At 50.3% G+C, this 27,178-nt stretch overlaps 1 protein-coding gene and 1 pseudogene across 11 annotated transcripts in view; both read right to left on the bottom strand.

Annotated features, from left to right (window-relative positions):
- Positions 1-78: 78 nt before the first annotated feature.
- Positions 79-1,427, bottom strand: GNRH2P (gonadotropin releasing hormone 2 pseudogene; annotated as a pseudogene). The gene is made up of 3 exons (NR_160963.2): positions 1,264-1,427; positions 996-1,132; positions 79-143 (listed from the first exon to the last, which is right to left on the bottom strand). The product of NR_160963.2 is annotated as a gonadotropin releasing hormone 2 pseudogene (transcript).
- A 6,093-nt stretch (positions 1,428-7,520) lies between these two features.
- Positions 7,521-27,178, bottom strand: part of PTPRA (protein tyrosine phosphatase receptor type A) — a 166,024-nt gene continuing 146,366 nt past the window's right edge. For all 10 annotated transcript variants that reach the window (XM_019016996.3, XM_063702261.1, XM_055372438.2 and 7 more), the window contains 12 exons: positions 26,179-26,276; positions 24,554-24,673; positions 23,754-23,920; positions 23,150-23,285; positions 21,321-21,470; positions 19,155-19,248; positions 18,738-18,814; positions 18,094-18,228; positions 10,228-10,353; positions 9,997-10,148; positions 8,592-8,727; positions 7,521-7,821 (listed from right to left, as the gene is read on the bottom strand). In XM_019016996.3, the coding sequence (XP_018872541.1) occupies positions 7,747-7,821; positions 8,592-8,727; positions 9,997-10,148; positions 10,228-10,353; positions 18,094-18,228; positions 18,738-18,814; positions 19,155-19,248; positions 21,321-21,470; positions 23,150-23,285; positions 23,754-23,920; positions 24,554-24,673; positions 26,179-26,276 (1,466 nt within the window). In that variant the 3' untranslated portion in view covers positions 7,521-7,746. The remainder of the gene's footprint in view (positions 7,822-8,591; positions 8,728-9,996; positions 10,149-10,227; positions 10,354-18,093; positions 18,229-18,737; positions 18,815-19,154; positions 19,249-21,320; positions 21,471-23,149; positions 23,286-23,753; positions 23,921-24,553; positions 24,674-26,178; positions 26,277-27,178) is intronic.

Raw genomic sequence — 27,178 nt, 5'->3', positions numbered from 1 at the left:
CCCGCGTGCCTCCAGCCCCCACGCAGGGAAGGGTCTCAGCGGTGAAGACAGGGAGGACAGAACTCGACGCAACAGCTTCGGGGAACCTCACACTTTATTGGAGGACGGCGGGGCGGGGCGGGGCGGGGCTCTCGGGCTGCGGTCTGCGGAGGGAGAGGTGGCGGTCATGTCTCAGGACACTGGTCTCGTGACCGCTGAGCTGCCATCTTCCTGGTCCTCTCCCCTCTCGTCCCCCCCAGTCCCCACGTGGCCTCCCACAGCAGGACGCCCCCCCGCCTCCCCTAGAAGCCTGAGGATCCAGGTAGTGTGGGGATCTCCAGCTCCCTTGGGCATGCCCTCTTGTCCACCGTAAACAAGCCTGACGCATAGAAACCTCAGCACATACACACAAATCAGGCGGTAAGACTTTGCCTCATAGGAACTAACCACTTTCTTCTTTAGTTACCCGGCTATCCTGATGCACTGTAAATGTTTGATTTGCAAAACAGTAGCAAACCATTTCCCCACGCCTGTCTTCTGCTATGGTCTTGGGGAGCTCTGCAGTCCCTGAGATGTTCCTAGTGCACATGTCAGTCACCACCTGGTCCTCTTGGCCCTGTTGTCTGTCTGCGTGAGGTTGCATCCCTCACCTCTTTCCACTGGCCCGGGGTCTGTCCACCTCAAGACAGTCATTGGCTTGTCAGGATGCCTGTGGGACCCCATGGCCACCACTGTCTTATAGAACAATTATCTCCTTCTAGTCTACTAGTGACTTTGGTCTTTAACCCAAGTAAGTGTTTTGTAAATTGTCTAGAATCCTCCTGGGAAATAGGAAGGATAGCAGACAGCACCCTGCTGTGTGCAGTAGGGGCACTGAGAAATGGCTGGGGGTGCTGTGGCAGGGGGCATCTCAGTGGTGTTTCATTCTCCCCACCCTCCCAGCACCCAACCCTAAGCCACAATGGCCTCTGATGACCAGTGGCTGGTCTTGATGCTGGGGACCTCACCCTACTCACCAGCAGTGTCCGTGCCAGGTGTCGCTTCCTGCGAAGGGACCACCAGGCCGTGGTCCTGCCCTCCCAGGGCATGCTGTCTTCCAGGGGAGCCAGGGCATCACTTGGGAGGCCAGGGGCAGTCTGGACTGGGCTGCCTGCTGCAGTGTCCAGGGCCCTTCCTTAGAAGGGAACTGATGCTGTCCTCCCTACCCCGACCTCAGGCTCCAGGAGGGTGGGGGAGCCCCCGGCCATCACTTTCTTCCTCCTGATCAGGCTGGGAGACACCCACCTGGGGGCCTAAGGGCATTCTGGGGATCCTGGGCTGAGCTGAGGGCTCGCTTTCCTCCAGGGTATCAGCCATGGGACCAGTGCTGAGCCTCTGAGGGTCCAGGGTGGGCAGTCAGCAGCAGCAGGAGCAGGAGGAGGCCTCACCTGGAGATGGCCATGGCTGCTCTAATGGACAGGGTACAGCATTCAAGGAGCCTTACCTCACCCCCACATCCCCCTACTTCCTCCAGGGCCACCTTGGAAAACTGGCATCTCAGGGGCAGCTTTGGTATCTCCTTATGCCCTTCCCTCTCTGCCACCGCTCCTCATCCCAAGCATACAGGGGTCCAGATCCTGGGGGATCCTGGCCCAGCAGGGGACGATGCTCCAGGGGACGAGCCTTCTCCCTGAGCCTGGGGCACAGAGGCTACCTGCCTTGCCAGCTCTGAGGGCCCTCCCACTTGTCCAGGCCCATCCATCTTTCCTTCAAGGAGTTTCCAGAAGCGGAAGAAAGTTGGAGGGGAACAGAGACCTGAATTCAGGCCAATGGATGGGAGGATAGATGGATGGTCAGGGGAGTTCTCAATGTAGGGGCATTTGGAGCACCAGTGCTAGGGAACCAGAGTGGCAGGCCTTCCGCCCTTTTCTCCGTGGCCTGCTGTATCTCTTCCATAGTAGTTGGGGATGTGGAATGGATGAGTGGTGTTGATGGGGGCAAGTGCTTCTACCCCTTATCCCTCCCATGCCAGGGGCAACAAGCACAAGAATAGATGGTAGAGCTGTTGGGGAGAGGAGAGGAAAAGGGGACTTCTCTGGCATGGTTCAGGGGTGGAGGCACTTGGGAATGGGGAAGAGGAGCAGCACACCATACGTCCAGGATGAAACTTGGTCCAGGTGTCCTAGCCCTTAGGGAAGGCTCCCCACTCACCGAGGAAGAGCTGTGGATGAGATGGCTCCTTCAGGTAGCTGCAGGACCCTAGGCTGATGGCCCCAGGATTTATAGACCAGGCAGCTCCACCCCCAGACTCCAGTGACGTCTTCAGAGGGGAGGAGAGAAGCTCACCACCCAACCCGCTTCCCAGAGCATCCACTCCATGAACATTGCCCAGGCAGCTGCTGCCCTGAGGCCACCGACACATGCTCCCTCCTTACCACCTTCCCAGGAGCCTCCAGGCCCAGGACTCTTGCTTTAGGCCGGCCTATGTCCTGGTCTCACCTTCCCACTTCCCAGGCTGCATCTTCAAGCTCCTGATCTTGAGACCTAGAAAGCCCTCACAGCCCTCCCTGATCCCAAAAGAGAATTGTGTCCTAGACAGGGGCAATGCCTGGGGGTTCCCCAACTCCCAGCTCAGGGCTTTCCCTGGTGGACAGTGGAGGCCTAAGAGTAGGGAGCCTGGCAGGCTGTTCAGAGGTACAGGGGAGGCTGTGACCACCCTCCCAGAGGGCTTCCGTTTGCTCACTGTAGAGTGGGCTGGGTGGGACAATTCACATCCACACACCTGGGAACCAGGGCTGGGTCACTCCAGATGGCTGGGTTTGGGTGGGGCAGTACCTACCCAGGAGTGGCTTCTCTCCTGGCGAAGAAGCGGGCCCATGAGATGGGGCCCAGCTGTTGGGCCAGTGCAGTCTCCCTAGGGCCATCAGCAGCCGGTAGAATAATTTTGTCCCTCAAGGCTCTAACCCCTCCCCAGTCATGGATTTGGACACAGCTAGCCTGGGCTGCTGGAAGTGGGCTCTTGCTTCCCAGTCTGCGTCAGCAGCTCGGCTTTCCTTGGCCAGCCATCAGCCTCTGGGGGTCAGAGGCCTGTTTACAGGGTTAATAGCCAATCTCCGCACTTGGGCTGAACAGCAAATGGGAGGGCCAGGGTCAGGCTTGGCATTGTGGTGGCCAGAGTCATTTGGAGAGCTGGTGCGTCAAATCCTGTGACAAAGATGGGGGAGGGGAGGCATAACGGGCATCAGTCAGCCCTAGACACCTGGACTTCAGCAGCCAAGGCAGGATGGGCACACCTGTGAATTTCCAGACTGACTTATTAGCAGGGACCCGAAATCAATGTGTGGCCCGTATGTTCAGTTAAATTGTTTTGGCTTAAATACACAGACTTTGTTAACTGGGTGATTTTTAGGGAAACATTTGCTTGTGGTTTAGTGAAAATTAATCTAAGTTCAATGTACTAGTTTAGTTCTGGTAGGGGTTTACAGAATGCTTTATTCAAAGCTGCACCAAAGCTGGTGTTCATTTAAAAGGGGGATGGGTGCCTTTATTTATTCTGTAATTTGATTCTGGTTTTTCCTGAAAAATCTAAACCACAGCTAAGCTTCCTGGGGAAAGCTCTGCTCCCTTCTTTTTCCGGCAACATACTTAGCTTTTAAGAAATGTTTGGTCCTTTCCAGACTAGAACTCTGGAACTCTTGTATCCCTCTCATTAGAACATAGAAAGCCATCTGTTCACCACGGAGCTCCAGTCCTCAGGATATGAAGTCACTGCAGCCAGGAGCTGCGTGTACTCAGGTGGGAAAGCAGAGGTTCAGAGGTGAATAAACACTCAGGTGCTGCAGGAGCACAGAGGGGCACAAACCCTGAGCAGGTGGCCTGGGTGAAGGACAGACACGAGTGAGCTGGAGTCACGGACACAGGGAGTGGCAGCAGAGGGGTGCAGCATAAGGAACAAAATGGAGAAGGGCCAGCAGGAACTGCCGCGGATCCATGGGGCCAGAGTATGTGGGAAGATTAGAGGAAAGGAGGGTGGGCCCCTGCGTGTGGGCAGTGGGAGGCAGGCATCTCTGGACCACCCTGACATGCGACCAGGATGTGAGGGACTTGGGATTGGAGGAGAGCTGAGGGTCCACAGAGACAGACCCAGAATCCTGACCTCTGAGAGAGAAAACAGTGGAGGAGCAGCTAAAGGGTGAGGATAAGAGGCAGAGGACAGCCTGTGGCACAAAGGGCAAGAGACCATGGATCCCTGGTGTTTAGCACCAAGGTGACCTTGGTGCGCAGGGATGAAAAAGAAATGTGTGGGAATGAAGTGAGGAAGAGGGAAGAGTGAGAGTACAGGTTTTTCAAGTAGTCTCTCATAGAGGGAAGAACTTAGGCCTGGGGTGGGAGACATGCTCTTTAATTAATTAATTAATTAATTCTTTTTCTTTTTTTTTTGAGATGGAGTCTCGCTGTCATCCAGGCTGGAGTGCAGTGGCGTGATCTCAGTTCACTGCAGTTTCTGCCTCCCAGGTTCCAGCGATTCTCTTGCCTCAGCCTCCCCGGTAGCTGGGATTACAGGCACGTGCCACCACGCCCGGCTAATTTTTGTATTTTTAGTAGAGATGGTTTCACCATGTTGGCCAGGCTGGTCTCGAACTCCTGACCTCAGGTGATCCGTCAGCCTTGGCCTCCCAAAGTGCTAGGATTATAGGCATTAGCCACTGTGCCCGGCCTTTTTTTTTTTTTTTTTTTTTTGAGACAGGGTCTCACTCTTTGACCCAGGCTGGAGTGCAGTGGCATGATCACAGCTCACTGTAGCCTCCACCTCATGGGCTCAGGTGATCCTTCCACCTCAGCCTCCCAAGTAGCTGGGACTACAGGCGTGTGCCTCCATGCCCGGCTGATTTTTGTTATTTTTTGTAGAGACAAGGTCTTGTCATGTTGCCCAGGTTGGTCTCGAATCCTGGGCTCAAGTGATCCACCCGCCTTTGGGATCCACCTGTAATCCCAAAGTGTGGGATTACAGGTATGAGCCACTGCACCTGGCCTGCTCTTTATTTTTAATGAGAGAGACTTGAGTATTTGGGACAGGGGAGCAATGAAGGAAACTGCAACCCAGGAGGGACCCGCCCAAATGAAGTGAGGTCTCAGTGTGGCAGGATGTAGGGCTTTGGGTGTGTGGTGGGTGCAGGCTGTTACTCTTCCCCTATGGAGAAACACTCCTACCCTAAGCCCCTTGGGTCACAACTACTGGCTGTGGGAAGGGCACTGGATGAAGCAGTCACTGCTGCCTTTTCCACACGACTGTGCTGTGTGAGCTTCAGCACATCTTCCTTTTGGCCTGTACTAGTTTCTGTTGGGTTCACCTCTCTTGTAAACATGCAAGCCCCGAGTAGAAAGTAAAAGAGGAGTGAAGAGGGAGGCATGAAGGGATCAGGGACACATCTACAGGCTGAGCGAGACAGGGAGCAAACAGCTGAGGTCATTCCTACCTGGAGACAATGGTTTTGCACCCAGGTGATGCCTATCCACTGGCCAAATCAGCACGGACTTCAGCAGAAAACCACTCAGGCCATGGTGGTGCACCCTGCTGAAGGCCAGCCTTGGCAATGGCAGGCAGCCTGCTGGGAGGCACACAAGCGCCTGTGAACGGCCTCACCTGCACATTCACTGAGTGGCTTGCTGACCCAGTGCCTGCCCTCCTGCATCGACTTGGACTTGGTCACGCAGAGCACTGAAGCGTAGCTTGCAAGGAGCCAGGGGCTGCTCCCCAAACTTGGCACCCCTCACCAGAAATTCCTCAGAATCTGTCTTTGCCTAATTTATCCATACTTATCGAGACTACTGAGTTTTAAGTTTACTGCCTCTTGGGAGTTCGTTAGTTCCTACAGAACTGAATGTCTCTAATGACTCACACTCACCTCCTGTAAACTTCCAGAGGGGGTCTGTTGCAGCCCTTGCCTCCTGCAGGTCTCCTGGGTCCCTTCCGCACATCTCCTTCTTTCCCACAAACATCCTGGGTATGTGGTGCACAGACAGGCTTCCCTCCTGGAGCCACTACATGTTAACTGCTTTATCTGGACTCTGAGGCCCTCTGTAATGTGGCTCCACTTCGCCTTTCCTCCTTTTCACTCATCTAAATTTCCAGCCTCCCATGGGTCCAGCTCAAGCCCCACCTCCTCCAAGAAGCACAGTAGTGCTGATCCCTGAACATGCCTCCATGGACCAGGCTGAGGTGCCATCTCTCACTCCAGAAGCCTCTGAGGAGCCCAGGCCTGCGCTGGCTCTTCAAGAAAGGCCCTGCCTGACAGCCACAGCCACGAGTTCACTCTCCTGCTCCTGTGGTGAGCTGCTCTGAGGCTGGGAGGCAGTGGACAGACCCACTCTCCCAGTGTGCCCCCAACAAAAGATCACACTTCCCCAGCACGCCCTGTAGTTAGGCATAGCTATGACCAGGTGAAAACCTACTTGTGAAGCTGATGAGTGGAATGTGGTGGGGTGGAGTATGAGTGGAAGTGAAAAGTGCAGATTTGGCTTCCTGTCCTTAGAAATGAAGCTGCTGGCTCTCCATGCTCTTTCCTCAGGGTGGATTATGGACATGGCAGTGACCCAGCTTCAACCATGAGGATGAGAATAATATCCTAAGGATACTGGGTCTCTGGACAGGACAGACTATTACGGGAGACATAAATGAACATCCAGCTTCTTTAAGAAACAAAAGTTCAACACTTTTGTCTAACATGTCACTCAAAACCAAGTTCGGATCTAAGACTCCCACCATCTGACTTCTAGATCTGAGAAACATTCACACCGTTCCAGAAATGAGGACACGTATGAAAGAAAATGGGAGCAATTCAACACAATATATGTGGACATAAAGACTTATCCTAGATAGGGTGACACAATCCAGACAGTTTTGTAGCAAAGCACCACAGACTGGAGAGGTCAGACTGGCCTCAGCCCAAAGCTGAGCCAGCTCTAGTCTCCCCTGTGCCCCTGTCCTTAAGGAGACTCAGTGAGGACCTGGCCACCTTCCCAGGGAGGGAGGCTGGCCAGAACCACTAAACCAAAGGTGCTGGGAATGAAAGGAGGGTCCTGGAGATCACCTAAGAACTGGAAGGGCTGTGTTTGGTGGATAGGAGGAGCTGGGGGACTGTGGCCTCTCTCAGATAACTCAGAGAGAACAGCAACAGGAGGGCCATGAACAGCCGAGGAGAGCCCCAGCCTGTATGGCTGCCCCACCCCCAGACAAAGGGAAGACATTTCCTCAGGGAGTCAAAGCTTTTATTACCTGATAGTCCCTAGTGTGGTGCCAGAGATACCGCTCTGGTCCTATTACTCCCCATGATATCAGTGGTGGGGATGGGGGAGGGGACCAGGGAGAGAGGGGAGGGATATTTACAGTGCATGGTGGTATGGGGACAACCACTTTCCTCGAGAGCTCTGAGAACTTTGTGCTTTTTTTCTTAGTTGGTGCCGAGCTACCTGGAATGGATTTTGTGTTTATCTTCTTTAGGGAAAGATGTATTAACCAAAGCACAATCCAGCCCAATTTCTCGGCTGAGGATTTCACGATATCAATCCAAACATCACACTATTTAATTCCCCAATAAAACATTGGAAAAAGGACTATCAGTGCTAACACATTTACATATAAAATTTCCACCTAATAGGTAATAGAAGCCTATGTACCAATTTCTAAAACAGTTATAAGATATATACACAATTTGGGGTATATTAACAAAACAGAATATTACAAAATATTAAAGGCAATCCTCCTGGTCCACGGACCCTTGTTGCCGCTTACTTGAAGTTGGCATAATCTGAGAATGCATCAATATATTCCTGCACCACCTTGTAGCAGAACTCATACTGTTCCTGGAGAGTGAAAGGTAGGGAAAAAGTCAGGGTTACTGAAGAACACACAGTACCTGTAATTCCTAACAGACTCATTTTTTTTTTGAAGATAGAAAATCAAGAGGAACTGAATGTTTTTGAACTTTCACCTGAGCTCTGATCTGCCTGCCAGAGTTCTGACAGCATTCCCCTTCCGGGCTGAATGCAGCAGACCTTCTACAAGCAGAGCTGACCAGAGCTGACCCAGGCCCCACAGAGGTCAGACAGGCATGTGCTGGGCTGGGAGACAGTGCAGCTGAGCATGGCCCACGCTTACCATGGCTGCCAGGCTAGCATGCACCCTGGCTCTCAGAACCTTGTCTCCCAAACCTCCTAACATTCACTTTTCTTTACCCCCCAAACATTTCTAGCTCCATGGGATTCAGGAAAACCTCTGTGGATGTGCGGCTTATTAAAAGTCAGACCTCTTAACAGGGAGCCCAAGCCCAAAGGCAGGTACTCTTCATGGATCTCCCTTACCCAAGACCCACAGAGAAGTACAGATGAGCCCTGTGGGGCACCCAGACACCCCTTCTAACCTGGCCCAACCTCTGGCAACAGGGGCTATGCTCCCATTGCTGTCATCCTGCCTCCCAATGTTTCCTGTGTATTTGGGGCACCTTGGGAGGGCAAGGGCAGGTCTGTGTTTAGACAGTCTTCTGACTACTGGGTGGGCCCCTCTGAAGAGCCTCCTCCCTGAGAGAAGGGCTGCAGGTGGCGTGGTGGCAGGGACGAATACGTGGGCAGCATACCAGTGTCTGGACCATGTGTGGCCTCTGTAGCCGCAGGCTCTTGACAGTCTGGAAGACATCCAAAATCCCCTCTGCTTTCACACGCTCCAGGACGGTGCTCAGGGCACAGAAGGTCCCCGTCCTTCCTGCCCCAGCGCTGCAACAGAGCAGACACATTTACCACACCTGTGATGGCCCTCTGTGCAAGGGGGTGAGTGACAGTGGTGAGTGGCAGAAGAGGTGGGGGCAGGCAGCCGGTGCTCGCCTTTGCCCTATGGACCCCCCAGCCTGGAGGGGTTCTGGGTCGGGAGGCAGTGTACCCTGTGCCCTTCCTGCATGGCCCCACGTGCTGTGGAGGGACTCACCTGTTGGACCATGGGGGGTGACCTTCACTCACACCCCACCAGCATGGAGCCATTGCTGTCCACCTGCACATGCTGGCCTAGGTTGTTCTGACCTGCTTTTGCTCCGTTAGAACTAGCTCTAGTCCTGTCTTTCCCTTTTTCTGACAAACCCCACTCCCTACACTGGTGTGTATCTGCTGATTCCTTTCCATGTCTCTCACTTTCTTCCCAAATCCACGGAATGCAGACTCTGACCTTGACAATATCCCCCTGTTCAATGTCATCAGCTGATTCACTCACCAGACAGAGCGCCTACTCTGAGGCAGGGACTGTGGGGTTTAGCAATGTCCGCAGACAAGATGATGTGTGGTAAGGGAAGGGAAAAGAGGAGTGGGAGTTCTGGCAGGGTACTCAGGGAAGGCTTGGGCAAAGCCCTGTGGCTGCCTGGGAAACTGGCATCTCAGGCCCATGGCAAGAGTGTGCCCAGGGTGCTGAAGGCCATGCAGTTCATGAAGGAAGAAAGGAGAGTGGTGGGGGTGGGGCCAGAGCCAGCCCGTGGTGCACACCATCCTCTCCCGGCCCTGGCCAGGGAGCCCTCAGAACATATTGGGCCTTGTAAGCTGTTGTTAGGATTCTAAGTAAAGGAGTGCATTTTTTCTAAAATGTAACCTCCAGCAACATGCCCCATACAAAATTCAACTTTTCCCCTCAAACAAGCCTCTTTACTGTCTTTCTTCTGCTGGTCACACCAACCCAGGCTCAAACCTGGGAGACACCCTTGACTCCTCTTCTCTTTCACCCTCTGTTCCATAGCACAACCGGGGTCTCCACTGCCAGTCTCCCCTGCTGCTCTCCTGCCCACTATCTGAACATTAGTCCCCTAGTACTTATTGTGCCAAGTTCAAGCTCCAAGGTCCTCTCTCTTAGCATCCAATCCTGTCTTGGCATCAATCTCAACTACTATGTGCTCACCAATATCTTGCTCTTGTATGGCTTTCTTCAGTCTGACCCATGGTCATCAGCTTCCCCTGTCCGCCCCTCCTCGCTTTCTCTCTCCCGCTGAGGGCAAGGGTGAGCCGTACCTGCAGTGCACGGTGATGGGGTGGTTCCCTGACTGCTGCTGCTGCTTCTGCACGGCGGCGATGATGCTGATCATGCCCTTTCCGTCACTGGGGATGCCCACTTCAGGCCAGCCATGGAAGTGGAACTGCCGGATCTGCCGGCTCTTATTCTCCTTTGGAAAAAAGGGGATCAGGGAGGCAGGGGTAACCCTGCTTTTCCTGTGGGCAGAGTCCACCCACGACCCATCTTACCCTGGTGTTGGTGACCAGGAGGTCTCGGACGGTGTAGCTCTCACATTCCTCCTCCTTCTTCAGTTCCACTGTAATATCTCCATAGGACACCAGTCCATCAGATGGCCAGTACTGGGCACACTTCTCCTGGAGAGACAGGTTGGAGAGGTGAGGAGCTCAGAGTACCACATGTGTAGAAGCAGCACTGCCCACGAGCAGCCTGACCCCTCTTAGTACAGCCACCTCTTACGCTGATACACTTCGTCCCCAAGGTATTGAAAACTTGCAAGATCATTATATCACATCATTCCAATTAACCTCCGATCCTCACCAGAGACCATCTAAAACACTGACGGGGTCTGTAAAGAACTCTGACTACAGGCTCACAGGGTATCCAATACTTGGTGGCTGGAGGGAGAGGAGGAGGAGTGAAAATCTTTGTTCCAATTCCTTTCTTTTTCTCCCATGGGGTGTTTTCATAGTTAATGCTGCTTACATCCGCCAGACTGCTAATTCAGAAAATCAGAACCAATTCACATTCCCACACAGCCATGGGCTTCACCACTGCCCAGGCCACAGTATCCTTTCTCCCTTTTACCTTTATCTCTTTGATCTGCAAGGTACCTTCACGTTGCTAGCACTTGCCTTTCTGTCCTTGCTAGTGAGCAGGAGGGGGTCTACTGTCTGTCTTTGCTTGCACCTGGCTCACTTCCCTCTACAGCTCCTTGTGGGAGTGGCTGCGTCTCTTTTCATCTCTGTATTCCCCACACCTTGCACAATGCCTGGCACATGGTAGGCTCTCAGTATCTGGTAAATGAATTTGTTCAATGTCTGCAGAACAAGCCAAGGCATAAATACATAAATATAACATCACACAGTTATGCTGCCCATTTCTTTAGAGAATTTGGGGGTAAGATCTGAGATTCTTCACTACTGGCAATTGAAAAATTCTCAACCATACATATAATGTCATTGAAAGATTTGGAAAAAAATTAAGTAGAAAAAGAAATTGTGAATAGTCTCACAGTCCAAATAAAATCATGATTATTAAAGTGGTGAATCAAGAACATGCCCTGGACTAGTGCTTTTCCACCCATGTTCTCTAGAAGCCCTGGGGATGCCTCAGGGATCGGTGCCCTGGGCCTCTCTTCAACCAGAACAGCCGAAAAAAAAAAAAAAATCTCATTAAGGCTCACCTCGATCAGGCATTATATTAGTTTTTATGGCACTGGTGGGTGGAATGGATTTTGCTACCACAGTGCCTTCTCAACACTGCTTTACACAGTGTCTCAGCTGGGATGAAGACTGGGCCTTTAAAACCATCAGAACCATGAGGTCCCCATGGGTGTGAGAGCCACAGTGTGTGTGTGCTGGAGGAATTGAGCATGATCTCTAAGATAGAAATACATATCAAGTCTAGGGACTAGGTATCAACACTAAAAGTCTCATTTTTTTTTTCTTTTTTGAGAGAGTCTTGCTCTGTCGCCCAGGCTGGAGTGCAGTGGCATGATCTTGACTTACTGCAACCTCCGCCTCCCAGTTTCAAGTGATTCTCCCACCCCAGACTCCCAAGTAGCTGGGACTACAAGTGTGCGCCACCATGCCTGGCTAGTTTTTGTATTTTTAGTAGAGACAGGGTTTCACCATGTTGGCCAGGCTGGTCTCAAACTCTTGACCTCAGGTGATCCACCTGCCTCAGCCTCCCAAAGTGGTAGGATTATACAGGCGTGAGCCACCACATATGATCAAAAGTCTCTAAATTTTCTATACATGGGTGGATTTTCTCTCAAGATCTCTGGAAGACCAAAGAGGATTTTTTTTTTTGTTTTGAGATGGAGCTTCACTCTTATTGCCCACGCTGGAGTGCAATGGCGCGATCTTGGCTCACTGCAACCTCCGCCTCCTGGGTTCAAGTGATTCTCCTGCCTCAGCCTCCCCAGTAGCTGAGATTACAGGCATGCACCACCATGCCCGCTAATTTTGTATTTTTAGTAGAGACGGGGTTTCTCCATGTTGGTCAGGCTGGTCTCGAACTCCCGACCTCAGGTGATCCACCCGCCTCGGCCTCCCAAAATGCTGGGATTACAGGCGTGAGCTGCCGCACCTGGCCTCAAACAGGATTTTTAAGACAAGGAGTGACAATGATTTATATTTTCAAAAGGACCAGCAGCTGCCATTTGAAAAACTAAAAGTGGGTTAGGATGAGAGCAGGAGGACCAGTTGCCAGGCCACTGCAGACGAGGCTGCGCATATGAGTCATGCCCACAGTCCCACGGGCAAGCAGTGAGAGACGAGGGCTTGTTCAGATGACAGCAGTTACACTGGAGAAAAGTAGGGAGGCTCTGCCTGTATCAGGACTCAGTGGCAGACTGGATGTGAGGGGTGAGGAGAGGGGAGTAAGGAAGGTAACTCCCGGATTTTAGACATGAGCAACTGGGCAGAAGGTGGTACTATTTATTTAGATGGCTAAGAGTGGGGTGGACTGGTGTCGGGGGAAGGAGGAAATCAGGAGCCCACATTGGGAAGGGGGACAGGTGACTGGCCTAGAGATGCAGATTGAGGATCCCTGGCATATGGGTTGTACTTAAAGCCATAGGACTGGCTGAGATCCTGAAGGGCTAGTGTGTCAAAAGAAAACAGAGTGGGCTAGTGCCTGAGTCTAGTATACTCCAATGTTTTAGAGGAGGAGGTCACAAAGAAATAACAAAGGAGCTGCCAGGTTAGTGAGTGGGGTGATGCTATGGAAGTAAGTGTTCTGAGGAAGAGGAGGGAGGCACTGACTCTTTCAAATGCTGCTGTAAGGACAAAAAAAAAAAAAAATCAGAAAAGAGAAATGACCTTTGGATTTGGCAAGAGGACAGTCACTGGTGATCTTGACTAAAGCAGTCCCAGTGGGGCCAAGCCTGGAAGGAACAGAGCGAACAGAGAACTTGCAGGGAGAAAGCCAACTCTTTTTTTTTTTTTGAGACGGAGTCTCACTCTGTCACCAGGCTGGAATGCAGTGGCGCGATCTTGGCTCACTGCAACCTTCAACTCCCTGGTTCAAACGATTCTCCTGCCTCAGCCTCCCGAGTAGCTGGGATCACAGGCATGCACCATCGCGCCCAGCTAATTTTTGTATTTTTAGTAGAGATGGGGTTTTGCCATGTTGGCCAGCATGGTCTCGATCTCCTGACTTTGTGATCCGCCCACCTTGGCCTCCCAAAGTGCTGGGATTACAGGCGTGAGCCACCGCACCTGGCCGAAAGCCAACTCTTTAAAGGAGTTTTGTTGGGAAGGGGTGCAGAGAAATAGGATAGTAGGTGGAAGGGAAAGTGAGATTAGCAGATTTTTTGTTTTTAAAAGATAGGAAATGTAACGTGTATAGGCTGATGAGAGTAGTGGTTAAAGAGGGGAACTGCTGATGGAGGTGGGAGAGAAGATGGTTATAGCAGCAACATCCCTGAGCAGGCAGGATGGAATGGGGCCAAGAGCACAGTGGACAGGTGGATTGAGAGATGCAGAAACCCTTTTCCACTGTAACAAGAGAGAAGAGAGTTGGTACAGATTTGAAGAGGCTGGTTGTTTGGGGGTGGGAGGATGACAGTGTTCTTGTCTGGTTTCTTGGAGAAGAATGAGGCCAGGTCACAAGCTAAGGTGTGAGTATGATGGGACAGGCAAGAGCAGATGCTGGAGGTTTCAGGAAGAAAAGGAAGAGCAATAGCATTGCTAGGTGGCACCAATTACCTCTATGAGATTTGTGGTCATGAGTTCAATGTGAGAGCATTTGGCACTGTTTTGTGTTTTTGCCCAGTGATGTTTGCTGTATCAGATAGAGGCATATAATTGGGTTTTACCAGAGAGCTTGCCATGAAAGTAAGAAAGCATGAGGGAGTAAGGAAAGGTAATAATGACATACCACAAAAACTCAAATCAGAAAACTCAAACGCTCAAAAACAAAACTCAAAAACACAAAAACAGAGTAAGGAGGAAGGTGAGGACATGTTCGGTGTGACTGATGTTGAGAAAGTGGAGGCATCAATAACTCTAAGGACTTGATGAAGACAAAAATGACTGGAATAAAAGAGAATACTGAGGTGGGAAGAAGGAGGCAGTAAACAGGGCGGATGCCTTGTTGAGATTCCAAGGGCAGTGCAGATACAGGGCAGATGGTGACTTGACCATGGGATCAGGTGGCTGAGGAAGCTGAGGAACAGAAAGATTGAGGATAGATGGATCATCCACATGGTGACTGATGCCTCCAAAAGCAGAGTCAGGAACAGGGGCTCAAAAGGAGCAGTAAGCCAGGTGTTAAAGTCATCAGTGGGTGAGGGACAGAAGATGGGGAATGGGGGTTCAAGACCAGTAGAAGAAAAGCTGGGGACTGGAGTTTCATCTCAGATTTGTGTGTTCACGTTACGGCCTCTAGATAATAGCATCTTAAAGAAGTGAAACAGGGAAGGTTTTCTGTCTTTTCTCCTACTTTGTCTTTCCACCAGATAGCATGAAGTCTCTTATGTCTTATGTCTCTTATGAGGTCTAAGGCTGACATGGTGATAGGGACACACAGTTTTGTGGAGACTGATGCTATCATGTTTCACTATGCTTTAGAGAAGCAGGATGAGGCCTAGGGTTGGGCTGACCCAGCATGGGAGTTCCTGGCACTGCTCTGTCTGCCCAGGCTGATGATGGTCCCAGCTGCAGCTGCTGAGGGAACCCAGGCATCCTGGTGGACCCTTTTGATTAAAATAGAGCAGAAGGAGGCCAGGCGCAATGGCTCATGCCTGTAATCTTAGCACTCTGGGAGGCTAAGGCGGGCGGATCACTTGGGGTCAGGAGTTTGAGACCAGCATGGCCAACATGATGAAACCCTGTCTCTACTATGGAAATTAGCTGGGCATGGTAGTGCGTGCCTGTAATCCCAGCTACTCGGGAGGCTGAGGTGGGAGAATCACTTGAACCCTGGAGGTGGAGGTTGCAGCGAGCTGAGATTGTGCCACTGCACTCCAGTCTGGTGGACAGAGTGAGACTCCATCTCAAAAAAAAAAAAAAAAAAGCAGAAGGAGATAATTAAAAATTTTTAATTCCTTCGAGATTTTAATTTGTAAGTACAGAATTTATATTATGGGATCGAATTTTTTTCTCTGGGAACTTAATATTGTAGGTGAGGATGGTAGTGTCACTGTATAAATGTAGGCACCTTTCATTGCATCATTTAGGCTTATTGCGTTAATTACCTCTGGGAGCTACACTTGACAACATGAATGGAACAGAAAGTGAACTTGGGGGCCAGTGAGGCCTTGTAAAGAACATCACTAACATCCTGTTCCAATCCACTCAGAAGCTTCTGAGGGCAAGCACTACTGCCTGCTTCACTGGCCTAGGAAGACAGAGCATAAGCTACAGTGGAAGGTAGAGGGAGAGGCCTCACTCAACAGGTAGCAGAATTTGTGTGCGCACGACTCTTCTCCCCACTGCCACACACATGAAATGCTTCCTGCCCCCCTGCCCTTTACTCTCACTAGGTCCTTTTCAAGGATGGAAGAGCCTGCATCTGACTGGACAGAGGCGGAGATGTTCACTGGGCCACATTTTATCACAGGGCAGTGGGCCGAGATGGTCCTTGTGCTCGTGGTTCCAGCTCTTCGGCCTGCTCTTTGGTCCTGCCCATCACAGATCTGAAGGGCAGGGGTGCAGAAGGAACCACAGATAGGGCCCTGGTCTGATCTGCAGGTTCCATCACGACTGATCAGAGAGGGCAGGAACAGGCACCTAGCTCCTGAGAACACAGTGGCTCATTTCCTAAACAGCTTTTGTTACTCAGGTGTGTGCTTCCTTGAGTGCAAAGCCAAGCACCTTAACCAAACCTCCCACCTCATCAGTATTGTTATTAATGATGATGAAGACGCTGGGCACAGTGGCTCACGCCTGTAATCCCAGCACTTTGGGAGGCTGAGTCAGGCAGATAACCTGAGGTCAGGAGTTTGAGACAAGCCTGGCCAACATGGTGAAACCCCATGCCTACAAAAATAAGCCAGGCATGATGGTGGGTGTCTTTAATCCCAGTTACTAGGGAGGCTGTGGCAGGAGAATTGCCAGAACCTGGGAGGCAGAGGTTGCAATGAGCCCATATTGTGCCACTGCACTCCAGCCTGGGCGACAGAGTGAGACTCCGTCTCAAAAAAAAAAAAAAAAAAAAAAAAAAAAAGATGATGAAGACCTGCAAAGTATGTCTGTTGATTGGGTACATGATACAAGTCTAGGAAGAATAGCTAATGAGTTAAATGACTGATTAAAATTGAAAAAAATGCCGGGCAAGGTGGTTCAAACCTGTAATCCTAGCACTTTGGGTCAACCAGGTGGGTGGATCAATTGAGCCCAGGAGTTCAAGACCAGCCTGGGCAACATGGTGAAACCCTGTCTCTACAAAAAAATACAAAAACTAGCCAGGCGTGGTGGCACATGCCTTTAGTCCTAGCTACTTGGAGGGCTATGTGGGAGGATCACTTGAACCTGGGAGGTTGAGGCTGCAGTGAGCCAAGATCGTGCCACTGCACTCCAGCCTGGGTGACAAAGTGAGACCCTCTCTCAAACAAACAAACAAACAAACAAAAAAAAACCAAAAAAAAAAAAAAAACCCTGATGTAATGAAACATCAGGGTGAGCAAATATGTGTAAAGCCTTGTACCAAAGTTAACACAAGTACAGATGGGGAACAACTAGTGACTTGGGACAACTAATGTAAAACATACTTTGTATTTTAAATGTTTGACTATAAATTCAATGAGTCATGAGTGGGTGCCATCCTTAATTCCTCCTCACTTCACCCTTTCTGGGACAGCACCCTCTCACCACCCGAGTCCAGGCCACCAGCATTACTGCCACAGCTTCCACATTTCTAATGAGTCCTTCTCACTGCTGCCAGAGGGATTTTTTAAAAAACACAAATGGGATGTTGTCAAGGGCTCTTCAATTGCTTTAGGAAGACCAAACTCTTCACTGTGGCTTAGAAGGAATTTTCTCACCAGGCCTTGCTAGCTTCTCTCCAAGCCCATTCTCTAGATTCTCATCCCTGCTAAGTGACACCCCAGACATAGTGAACCGCTCATTGGCTGCAATGTGCAACCTCAACAGAAATAATTTTTAAAAGAATAAGCATTGTCAGAACACAGACTGGGTCCCCCCATAATGTGGGGGGTGAGGGAGATATCCCTGAGATTGAATGTGCTTAGTAGAGGCTGTATGATTCTGACTCAGGAACAATATTAGGAGGTTTCCTATACTGAGAGGAAGTTGACCTAGGGGACTGCTAGGGTCCCTTTTTAGTATGAGTTTCCGGACAACTCTGCTTTTTAATAGACCTGAGGGCTTTTTTCTTTAAAAGATTTCCTTATTACTGAATATTACACTGTAAGTTTCTTGTTTGTATAATTTCTCAAATTCTACTGCTTTATTTTATGTAGTCAGCAACGAGGCAATCCCTTCTTAGGGACACTCATATTGGGTCCACCTCAGAACCTTGACCTAGCTGCCCTGCCTGGGGCACTGGGAAGGAGAGGGTGCCCCGCCTGGGGCACTGTGCAAAGGCTAGGCTAGGGGGACTGTGTTCAGGAGAAAGTGAAAGGGTGTGAGCTGTCTGGGAATAACATGGAGGCTCAGATCACATTGCTTTTCTAGTCTTGGGAGAAGCTAATGACTGTTTAGACACCAACTGGCTGGGCAATCCTGGAAATGCATATGTATTTATATACCTTTAAGTATGTACTTATACTATGCAAACGTACTCTTTGGACCGTATAAGTCAAAGACAAGGTCCAAACACCTTCTTGCCTTCCCAGCGTCCCCATTTACACACACATCTTTTCATGCTGTCTCTGTCTCTCACCACCCAGGACCTTTTGAACTCACCTGGCCTCTCTCCTCCAGTTCTGTTAGCATCACGATAGAGCAGGATTTCCACTCCCAGATCATTCGCCAGAAGTCCTCAATTGTGTGGAGAAGAGGGCCCTGGCTGGCGATATAGGAGTCCTTCTGCCGGTAGCCCTGCACAGGCCAGGTTAATTGCAAGGGTGAGATGGTTTAATCACAGAGGGACTAGTGGAGAAGACAGGCCACTAGAAGGGAATGGGGACTGCTCGGAGGCAAACTCAGCCCATACAGAGCTCCCCTGTGGCCAAGGACGAAACCCTATCTGACAAGCTGGTTGCTTTCTGTAAGAGACAGGGAAGTGGAACAGGGATTAGAGCTAGGATGAAGAGGGCAGGAATGGGAAAGATCAGAAGGCAGCCAGGTTCCTCTTGGCTGTGGTCTGCTCTGTGAACTTTTTCTTCCAGGTATTATACTGCTGCATGCCATCTGTTTTCCCCCACCTTCTGCTCTATGGAGCTGGACAGACCTAATGCACAGGGTGAGTGGGTGGGTGAGTATCAATTCACTATTTGTTGACTGATTCAAACATGATCCTCCCCAGCAGGTATGGGAGGGAGGCACTGCAAGTGCTGGCTGAATCTCCACGGGGTGTTGGGGGCTCAGGGGTCACACCCACCACTTACATCAATAAAGGATGCGTTCACATAGTCTGTATTCTCTTCGCCCCGCTTAACTGGAATGATCACTCTGTTGAATTCATCTGTAAGAAGGATAGTGGCTCATGGCTAGCCAATATCATTTGTCCTCTCCCTCTCCTTGCATTGCTCCCATCTCAGGCCCTGGGCAGACAGAATCCCAGCTGGGCAAGGACATGTCTGTTCCTAGCTCATTAGGGAGAAAGCCTTTGGCTTTTACGTTATTTCCAGAAGCCACTAAGGTGCAACAAAAGGCAACGCCACGTTGTTAAGTGGGTGCAACAAGAGGCAACACCATGGTTCTTGTCTACACGCCAATCATTAACTAGTACCTAAGAAGTGGAAGGGGTGGAGGGAATTGAGGGATGGGGCAATAAGGCTTTGGAGTGGCGGGAGGGCTCTTACATGGAATGATCTGTAAAACACGGTTCTTCTTCATGTTAGCTGGAAGGTTTCCAGTCCGCATCTTGTCATTCTGGATTTTGATTGATGTTAACTTCTGAATTGGGAAGGGGAGGGGAACATTACTGATCCAGTAACTGAACTTGACAAGATTACGCCTGTCCCTTGGCCTGCACCTCCAGGCCACTCTGGCTCCATACTGCTCTTCTCACCAGGGCCCTGACGTCTGTTCCCATACGTTCTTGCTGGAACCCTGAAGCCAAGAGACTGTTTGGGAAATGCTACCTTCCAGGCTCCTGTGGACTCTCTTGAGATTCTCCTGGCTTGGAATTTTGTGATCCTGGAGCAAGGGATTCCAGCATCGTAGGAGGGAGTGTGTCCACTCTGCAGTTCCACCCCCAGAGGCTGCCTAAGGCTCTTCAAAAAAACTTATTCAGAATTGCATGCTCCCTTCCCCTGATTGAGGCTCCTTCTTGACATTTGCTACTCAAAGTGTAGCCCATACACCAGCAGCGTTGGCTTCATCTTATTAGAAATGCAGAATCTCAAGCCGGGCGTGGTGGCTCATGCCTGTAATCCCAGCACTTTGGGAGGCCAAGGTGGGCAATCAACTGAGGTTACGAGTTTGAGACCCGCATGGCCAACATGGTGAAACCCTGTCTCTACTAAAAATTAGCCGGGGGTAGTGGCACGTGCCTGTAGACCCAGCTACTTAGGAGGCTGAGACAGAAGAATCCCTTGAACCCGGGAGGCAGAGGTTGCAGTGAGCTGAGATTGCGCCATTGCACCCCAGCCCGGGTGACAAGAGTGAAACTCCATCTCAAAAAAAAAGAAAAGAAAAAAAGAAATGCAGAATCTCAAGCTCTAACTCATACCTGCTGAATCAGAACCTATATCTTTTTTTTTTTTTTTTTTTGAGACAGAGTCTTGCTCTGTCACCCAGGCTGGAGTGCAGTGGCACAATCTCAGCTCACTGCAATCTCTGCCTCCTGGGTTCAGGTGATTCTCCTGCCTCAGCCTCCTAAGTAGCTGGGATTACAGGCATGTGCCACCATGCCTGGCTAATTTTTGTACTTTTAGTAGTGATGGGATTTCACCATGTTGACCAGGCTGGTCTTGAACTCCTGACCTCAGGTGATCTGCCTGACTTGGCCTCCCAAAGTGCTGGGATTACAGGCATTAGCCATCGTGCCTGGCAGAACCCACATCTTGACAGGATCCCAAAGAAATCTGTGCACATGCTATATTTGAGAAGAACTTCTCTAAGTGGTCCTCCCCACCCCAACCCAGAATCTCCTGCTTCTGAGAAAGCACTTTTTTTTTTTTTTTTTTTTTTTTGAGATGGAGTCTCGCTCTGTCGCCTAGGCTGGAGTGCAGTGGCATGATTTCGGCTCACTGCAACCTCTGCCTTCCGGGTTCAAGCAACTCTCTCGCCTCAGCCTCCTGAGTAGCTGGGACTACAGGCATGTGCCATCATGCCCGGCTACTTTTTGTATTTTTAGTAGAGACGGGGTTTCACCATATTGGCCAGGCTGGTCTGGAACTCCTGACCTCATGATCCACCTGTCTCAGCCTCCCAAAGTGCTGGGATTACAGGCGTGAGCCACTGTGCCCAGCCTGGGAGAGCACTTTTACTGATGACAGTGTGACATATGCCTTAGGTGTGTTGAGAACCATTGTCTAGTGGCATATAGGAGCTATCAGTGATCTAAGGTCCAGAGGCCAAATCTGGCCTGCTGCCTGCTGCCTGCAAATAAAGTTTTATAAAACAGCCACACTCATTATATTTACCTATCGGTTATGGCTGCCTTTGTGTTACAAAGACAGCACTAAGTAGCTGGATAGAAACCATGTGGCCTGCAAAGCCTAAAATATTTGTTATCTGGCTCTTACAGAAAAAACTGCTCTTGCTGTGTATCATAATCACCTCGGAGGGTTAGGGGCCTTAAGATACTGTTGCCTGCTTCTCCCAACTCTAACACAACCAAAGTGATTCCAACGTGCAGGATGAGTTGAGAATTACTAGAGTACGAGGAAAGGACCATCTCCTTAACCACTGGCATGCCTCACAAGGGGATTCACTGTTGGCAAATGCACAGTCAGGCGTCCCATGTTCCCCAGATTACGAGGATCCTTCAATCTGAAGGAGGTTATCCAGCTCCAACTCACCTTAAACTCCTCCTCTAATCCATTGTTGCTGGTCCCTGGGATTTTGTTGTAAATTTTCTGCAGGTGGGTTTCTAGAGAGGTCACTTCCAGTTCTGTATCTCCATAGAGATAATGCTCCAGAAGGGCTTGGTATATGAAGACATACTGCATCTGAAACATGAATGACACAGAAGTTCTTGGTTACATACAACATAGTTCTCATGCCAGATCACCTGCTCCCACCCCCACTTCACTCCAGTCCATTTCTCCTTTGATCCTAGCAGGAATAAAAGGACTCCCTCTTATTATCCCAATTTAGTGAAGTGGGACTTGAAATGCAGGAGTCCCTGTGGGGGTGCTTTACTTGGGAAGAAGGGTCCAGGTCTATCTTGGGGGTGGTGGACGCCTGGAGAGAAGGACAAACTCAATTCCTGCTCATTCTGAGAGTGCAGATTTAATAGTCTGAAGGGGCTGTCAGAAACTGGAGACACCCAAAGCCCGTGATAGTCTGGTCCCTGCCTCCCTCCTGGTGCTATGCCCCAACTGCAGAGCCAATCTCACTGCTGCTCCCAGATGTGGCCGAGCTTCATCATGTCTCTGGGCACTGGCTCTTTCAGCTGCCTGTTCCCTAATCTTTGAAGTCCAGTAACCTGTCATCTGCCTTCCTGAGTCTCCCAGGCATGAAACCACAACCTCCTCTGTGCTCAATTTCTTTGAATACATAATTTATAAGAGCCCTTCATCACATGAAAGGGGCTAGCCCCTCCACACCTGTGGGTGTTTCTCGTCAGGTGGGACGAGAGACTGAGGAAAGAAAGAAGACACAGAGACGAAGTATAGAGAAAGAACAGTGGGCCAGGGGACCGGTGCTCAGCATACGGAGGACATGGGCCAGCACTGGTCTCTGAGTTCCCTCAGTATTTATTGATCACTATCTCTACCATCTCGGCGAAGGGGATGTGGCAGGACTATAGGGTAATGGTGGGCAGAGGGTCAGAAGAAAAACATGTGAGCAAGGACTCTGTGTCATAAATAAGTTTAAGGAAAGGTGCTGTGCCTTGATGTGCACGTAGGCCAGATTTATGTCTGACTTTACACAAACATCTCAGTGCAGTAAAGAGCAGTATTACCGCCAGCATATCTCACCTCCAGCCATAAGGCGGTTTTCTCCTATCTCAGTAAATAGAATGTACGATCGGGTTTTACACCAAGACATTCCATTCCCAGGGACGAGCAGGAGACAGATGCCTTCCTCTTATCTTAACTGCAAAGAAGCCTTCCTCTTTCACTAATCCTCCTCAGCACAGACCCTTATGGGTGTCGGGCTGGTGGACGGTCAGATCTTTCCCTTCCCACGAGGGCATATCTCAGGCTATCTCAGTGGGGAGAAACTTTGGACAACACCCAGGCTTTCTTGGGCAGAGGTCCCTGCGGCCTTCCGCAGTGCATTGTGTCCCTGGGTGCTTGAGACTGGAGAATGGCGATGACTTTTACCAAGCATACTGCCTGCAAACACATTTTTAACAAAGCACATCCTGCACAGCCCTAAATCCATTAAACCTTGAGTCAATACAGCACATGTTTCTGCGAGCACAGGGTTGAGGCTAGGGTTACAGATTAACAGCATCTCAAGGCAGAAGAATTTTTCTTAGTACAGAACAAAATGGAGTTTCTTGTGTCTTCCTTTTTCTACATAGACACGGTAACAGTGTGATCTATCTTTCTTTCCCCCACAATCACACTCTATAGTAATCATTTACAGTAACCTGTGAGACTGAGTGAATCCTCAATGTGGGCAGATGTTTTAGTCCTGGAACCCCCCACCCTCACCTGACCCACAGATCACTCACATCGGTTTGCACCATCTGGCAGCGCTGTGCCCGGATCCGGCTCACAAAGCCATACACGTCCACCTTCCGTTCTGTATGCATCATGTCCAGCATGGCATCAATGACGACAAAGGTACCTGTACGCCCTACACCTGCACTGTAGCCAGAGAGCAGGGGGTTATAGGGATGGCCGGCCTGCCTTGTGGGAGCAGATAGGGAGGGGCAACACAGGCGGGGGCTCTTCCTTCAGGGTCTAAATCCTAATTCTGAATGGGGTAGAGCCGGGGCTCTCCAGGAGCCAACAACTCCAGTATGTCCTGAATCCTGACCTCCAGCTAGAAGGGTCCGAAGGCTGCAAAAATACATGGCCAGCACTTGACCCAGTCTTTTGGCTTCATAGCAGGGTCTCCCAACTCCTAATCTTGGAGGACTGCCCTACCCTCCTTCCTCAAGTCATATTCTCCACCCTGCACTAGAACTTGGAGTCTCTGGCTGTTGCGCTGGTGCCCCAGTAGGTCATCTACTCTGCGCCAGCCTCCTCAGCCAGGGCCCTTGTGCTGTTCCCCTGCTCTGGCCACGGGGGCAAAATGTGGGGGTGGGGGTACAAGGGTCAGGCCACACTGACCTGCAGTGGACCACGATGGCCCCTGCATACTGAGGGTTACAGGCCTTCACCTTCTTGAGGAACTTGAGCATGCCGATCGGGGTAAAAGGCACCCCAAAGTCTGGCCAGCTGGTAAAGTGGAACTGAGTGATGAGGCGCTGTGGCTTTCTGTTGGTCATGTCGCCCACCTGTGAAGTGAGGAGATCCTGTGTGTTGGCCCTGATACCCAAGGGTGGGCAGTACCAGGGGAGGGAAGGTGACAGCTGTGGTTGTCAGTGACAATGGAAAAGTAAGTGTACCCAGGGGAGTTAGTTAACCACAGACACAAGGTCTCACAACTATCAGTGGCAGGGTCAGAACTAAAATGTAGTGCTCCCAGCTAAGTCCTCTTTTCGCAGTACCACACTGCCCCTTGGCTGAAGGTGACCTTTGCTCAGGTCTCCAGGGTCGCCTGGAGGGCCAGGGGCAGGCCCATCACATCCTTGACGTCAGGAGTCTTTGGAGTAGGAAAGGAGGAGAAAGGTGAGTGAAGCACCTAGGAGACTGCACTGCCTCCTCATGCTCCCTTTCCACAGTGCTTGGTCATATCTAAATGATCAGACTTCATCTCAACAGGTAATTTTTCACCAGTCATGAAAATACTGCTCCTTTAGCTTTGACAGACAAGTTCCCCTGAGCCCAGATCTCTGGTTTCAGAATTCACATACTGCATACTCAGCAACTCCTGACCACCCTGAGTACAGGGGGATGATCCAGCCTGTTCCCTCTTACTGGTCAGCAGATCCAACATAAGAACTGAGAAAGGACAGAGGAGACACTACCTGCTGGATGCAGAACTTCCGTACTGTGTAGTCCACCAGGACAGTCACATCCTCTACAGACACCCGAATATTCCCATAGGTCCAGCAGCCTTGGTCTGGCCAGTACTGGGCGCACTTGCACTGGAAAGAAAAAGACATACATTCCCTGACCTTAGACCTCCTGCCCATGGCAGATGCAAAGGGCCTGGAAGGAAGAGCCCACAAAGCCCAGATTAAAGTCCCCCAGAAGGCCCTTTGACCTCTTCTCTATCTCAGTCAGTTGCACACTTACTTATTCAAATTTGCCCTTTTCTCAAGTTCCTTAGCCGCCATCCTATTGAGCACAGTCTCCTAACTTACACACAGCCCTAGCCCCCTACTTCTCAATGTTTCCCACCCACACTCCCTTGGTTCAGGGCGAATCTGAAGCCATGTTACCTACAAAATCTGCACTTTCACAACATTTCAGGTCATGCTCTAGGAGAAAGCCTGTTTGAACCCCTCGAACCAGCAGCCTGCTATGAGGGGGCCACCAGGGTAGACTGATGCAGACTGTAAACCTGCCATGGGAGGCCTAGAGCTTTTTCTGGTGCCTGAGCTTTGGATAGCTTCCAAGAGCAAGAGGTTTGGTTGGAGGAAACTAACCTAAAGCCCAGCCCTAGCACTGTCTTCCCATGCCACTGTGGAGCTGTTGATCATGACACCCGATACCCTAGGATCAAGGTGACTCAAGGGCCATCCTTGAGAAAGACGGTAACAAATAGGTATTCCTCGCTGGGGCTCGACCCCAGGACCCAGAATTGGCTCTGGCTGTGGCCCAGTGATAGAGCTGGTTAGGCCAGGCATGCACTTGGTAGCCACAAAAGGAAAAGGCCCAGTTAGGAGGCTGCCTCCAGGATTAGGCCAAGGCCTCAAATTCCCTTTGGCTTGCAGGGTCTCAGTTCATAAAGCTCCCTCTGCTGATCCAGGATATACCAAAGGCCTCAGCAGGTGGGGCAGAAAACCAGGGAAATAGGGAACTAGAGAAAGAAACCAGGGGGAAAAAGCTCCTCTGTGGGCCGGGCGCGGTGGCTCACGCCTATAATCCCAGAACTTTGGGAGGCCAAGGTGGGTGGATCACCAGGTCAGGAGATCGAGACCATCCTGCCTAACACAGTGAAACCCCGTCTCTACTAAAAAAATACAAAAAATTAGCCGGGCGTGGTGGCGGGCGGTACTCGGGAGGCTGAGGCAGGAGAATGGCGTGAACCTGGGAGGCGGAGCTTGCAGTGAGCCGAGATGGCACCACTGCCCTTCAGCCTGGGCGACAGAGCGAGATTCCGTCTCAAAAAACAAAACACAACAAAACAACAACAACAAAAACCCCTCTGTGGCTTTTCCTTAGCTTATGGCCCAAGTCAGTCTCAGGCTGTTCTGGAACCAGGGTGAGTTGTTTGACTACCAAATACAGGGAATGTGCTCTAGGCACACACCTGAGGTTCATATCTGGGGCTTCCAGGCCATAGCAAAGTCTGATAGACTTCAGCCTGTGTCTTTCTGGATGAACTACTGGTACAGCACCCACAGAGGATAGACAGCCAGGCTTCAACTCAGAGCTTATATGCAGAGTGATCCCTCTGCTGTTCACATCCAATTTTTCCACTTACCTCCTTTCTCTCCTTCAGGTTGGTAACCATGACGATGGTGGCTGTGTTTTGTTCCCAGATCATCCGCCAGAAATCATTCACCGTTTCTTCTTTTGGTCCTAAAGTAGCCAACAGCAAAAATGAAGAGAATATACACCAAGAAGAAAGATGCTGGGAGGCTGGGAACATCCATTCCTGACTTTTGGAAGCTTGTGCCCAAATGTCCCCAGCTAAATACCTAACCCATGTATCCATCCGCCCCGTTACTAACTGAGTATTTTCCATGTTTCTACCATGTATGTGCCAGGCACTTCACTAGGATGGGGCTGGGTGGAAGGCTGTCAAAAATATAAACAGAACACGAATGATGTCTCCCAAGGATATTACAGTTGGGAATTAGAAATCATGACTGCTCACAGAATACCTACATTATGGACCTGACAGTGAGCTAAGTGCTTCATATGGCATTTACTCCTTCCTATTATGCTCTGAGGTGGGTGTCATCAGCCCCAGAAAGGTTGGATGACTTGTTCAGGCTAGAATTCAAAATTTACCTCCCATATAACCTTTTTCGGAAAGTCACTAGAAAATTCTAAACAAAAATGAGAGGCAAACAGAGGAAAATAAATGAGATCCAACACAGCAGAGAGGCTAACAGAATTCCCAGGGTACTGGTCTTAGAACGATAACTCTGCCAAAGGATAGAGAGCAACCAATCCACAGTGCAACTGAAGAAAGAAGATTCTAGAAGGATCCCAAGATAAAAAAATTAAACCTCATGTATCTAAAGGTACTGAGAGAAGATATATACTTCTGGTAAATAGTTTGGGAGGAAAATCAGTAGTAGGTATATAAAAAACACAATGACTAAAAAAGAAGGGGGAAAAAAACTATACAAAAAATAACATAATACTGTGTGTTTCGGCTGTGAATATTTGTAAACTCATAATAATAATAAATACCTTAACCCCAAATTGTGATTTGACTCTTCTGGGAGAATGGGGAGCATATGTGGGTACAC

This window comes from Gorilla gorilla, chromosome 21 (assembly GCF_029281585.2).
Source record: "Gorilla gorilla gorilla isolate KB3781 chromosome 21, NHGRI_mGorGor1-v2.1_pri, whole genome shotgun sequence".
NCBI lineage: Eukaryota > Metazoa > Chordata > Mammalia > Primates > Hominidae > Gorilla > Gorilla gorilla.
This window is presented reverse-complemented; position numbering and strand designations above follow the sequence as displayed.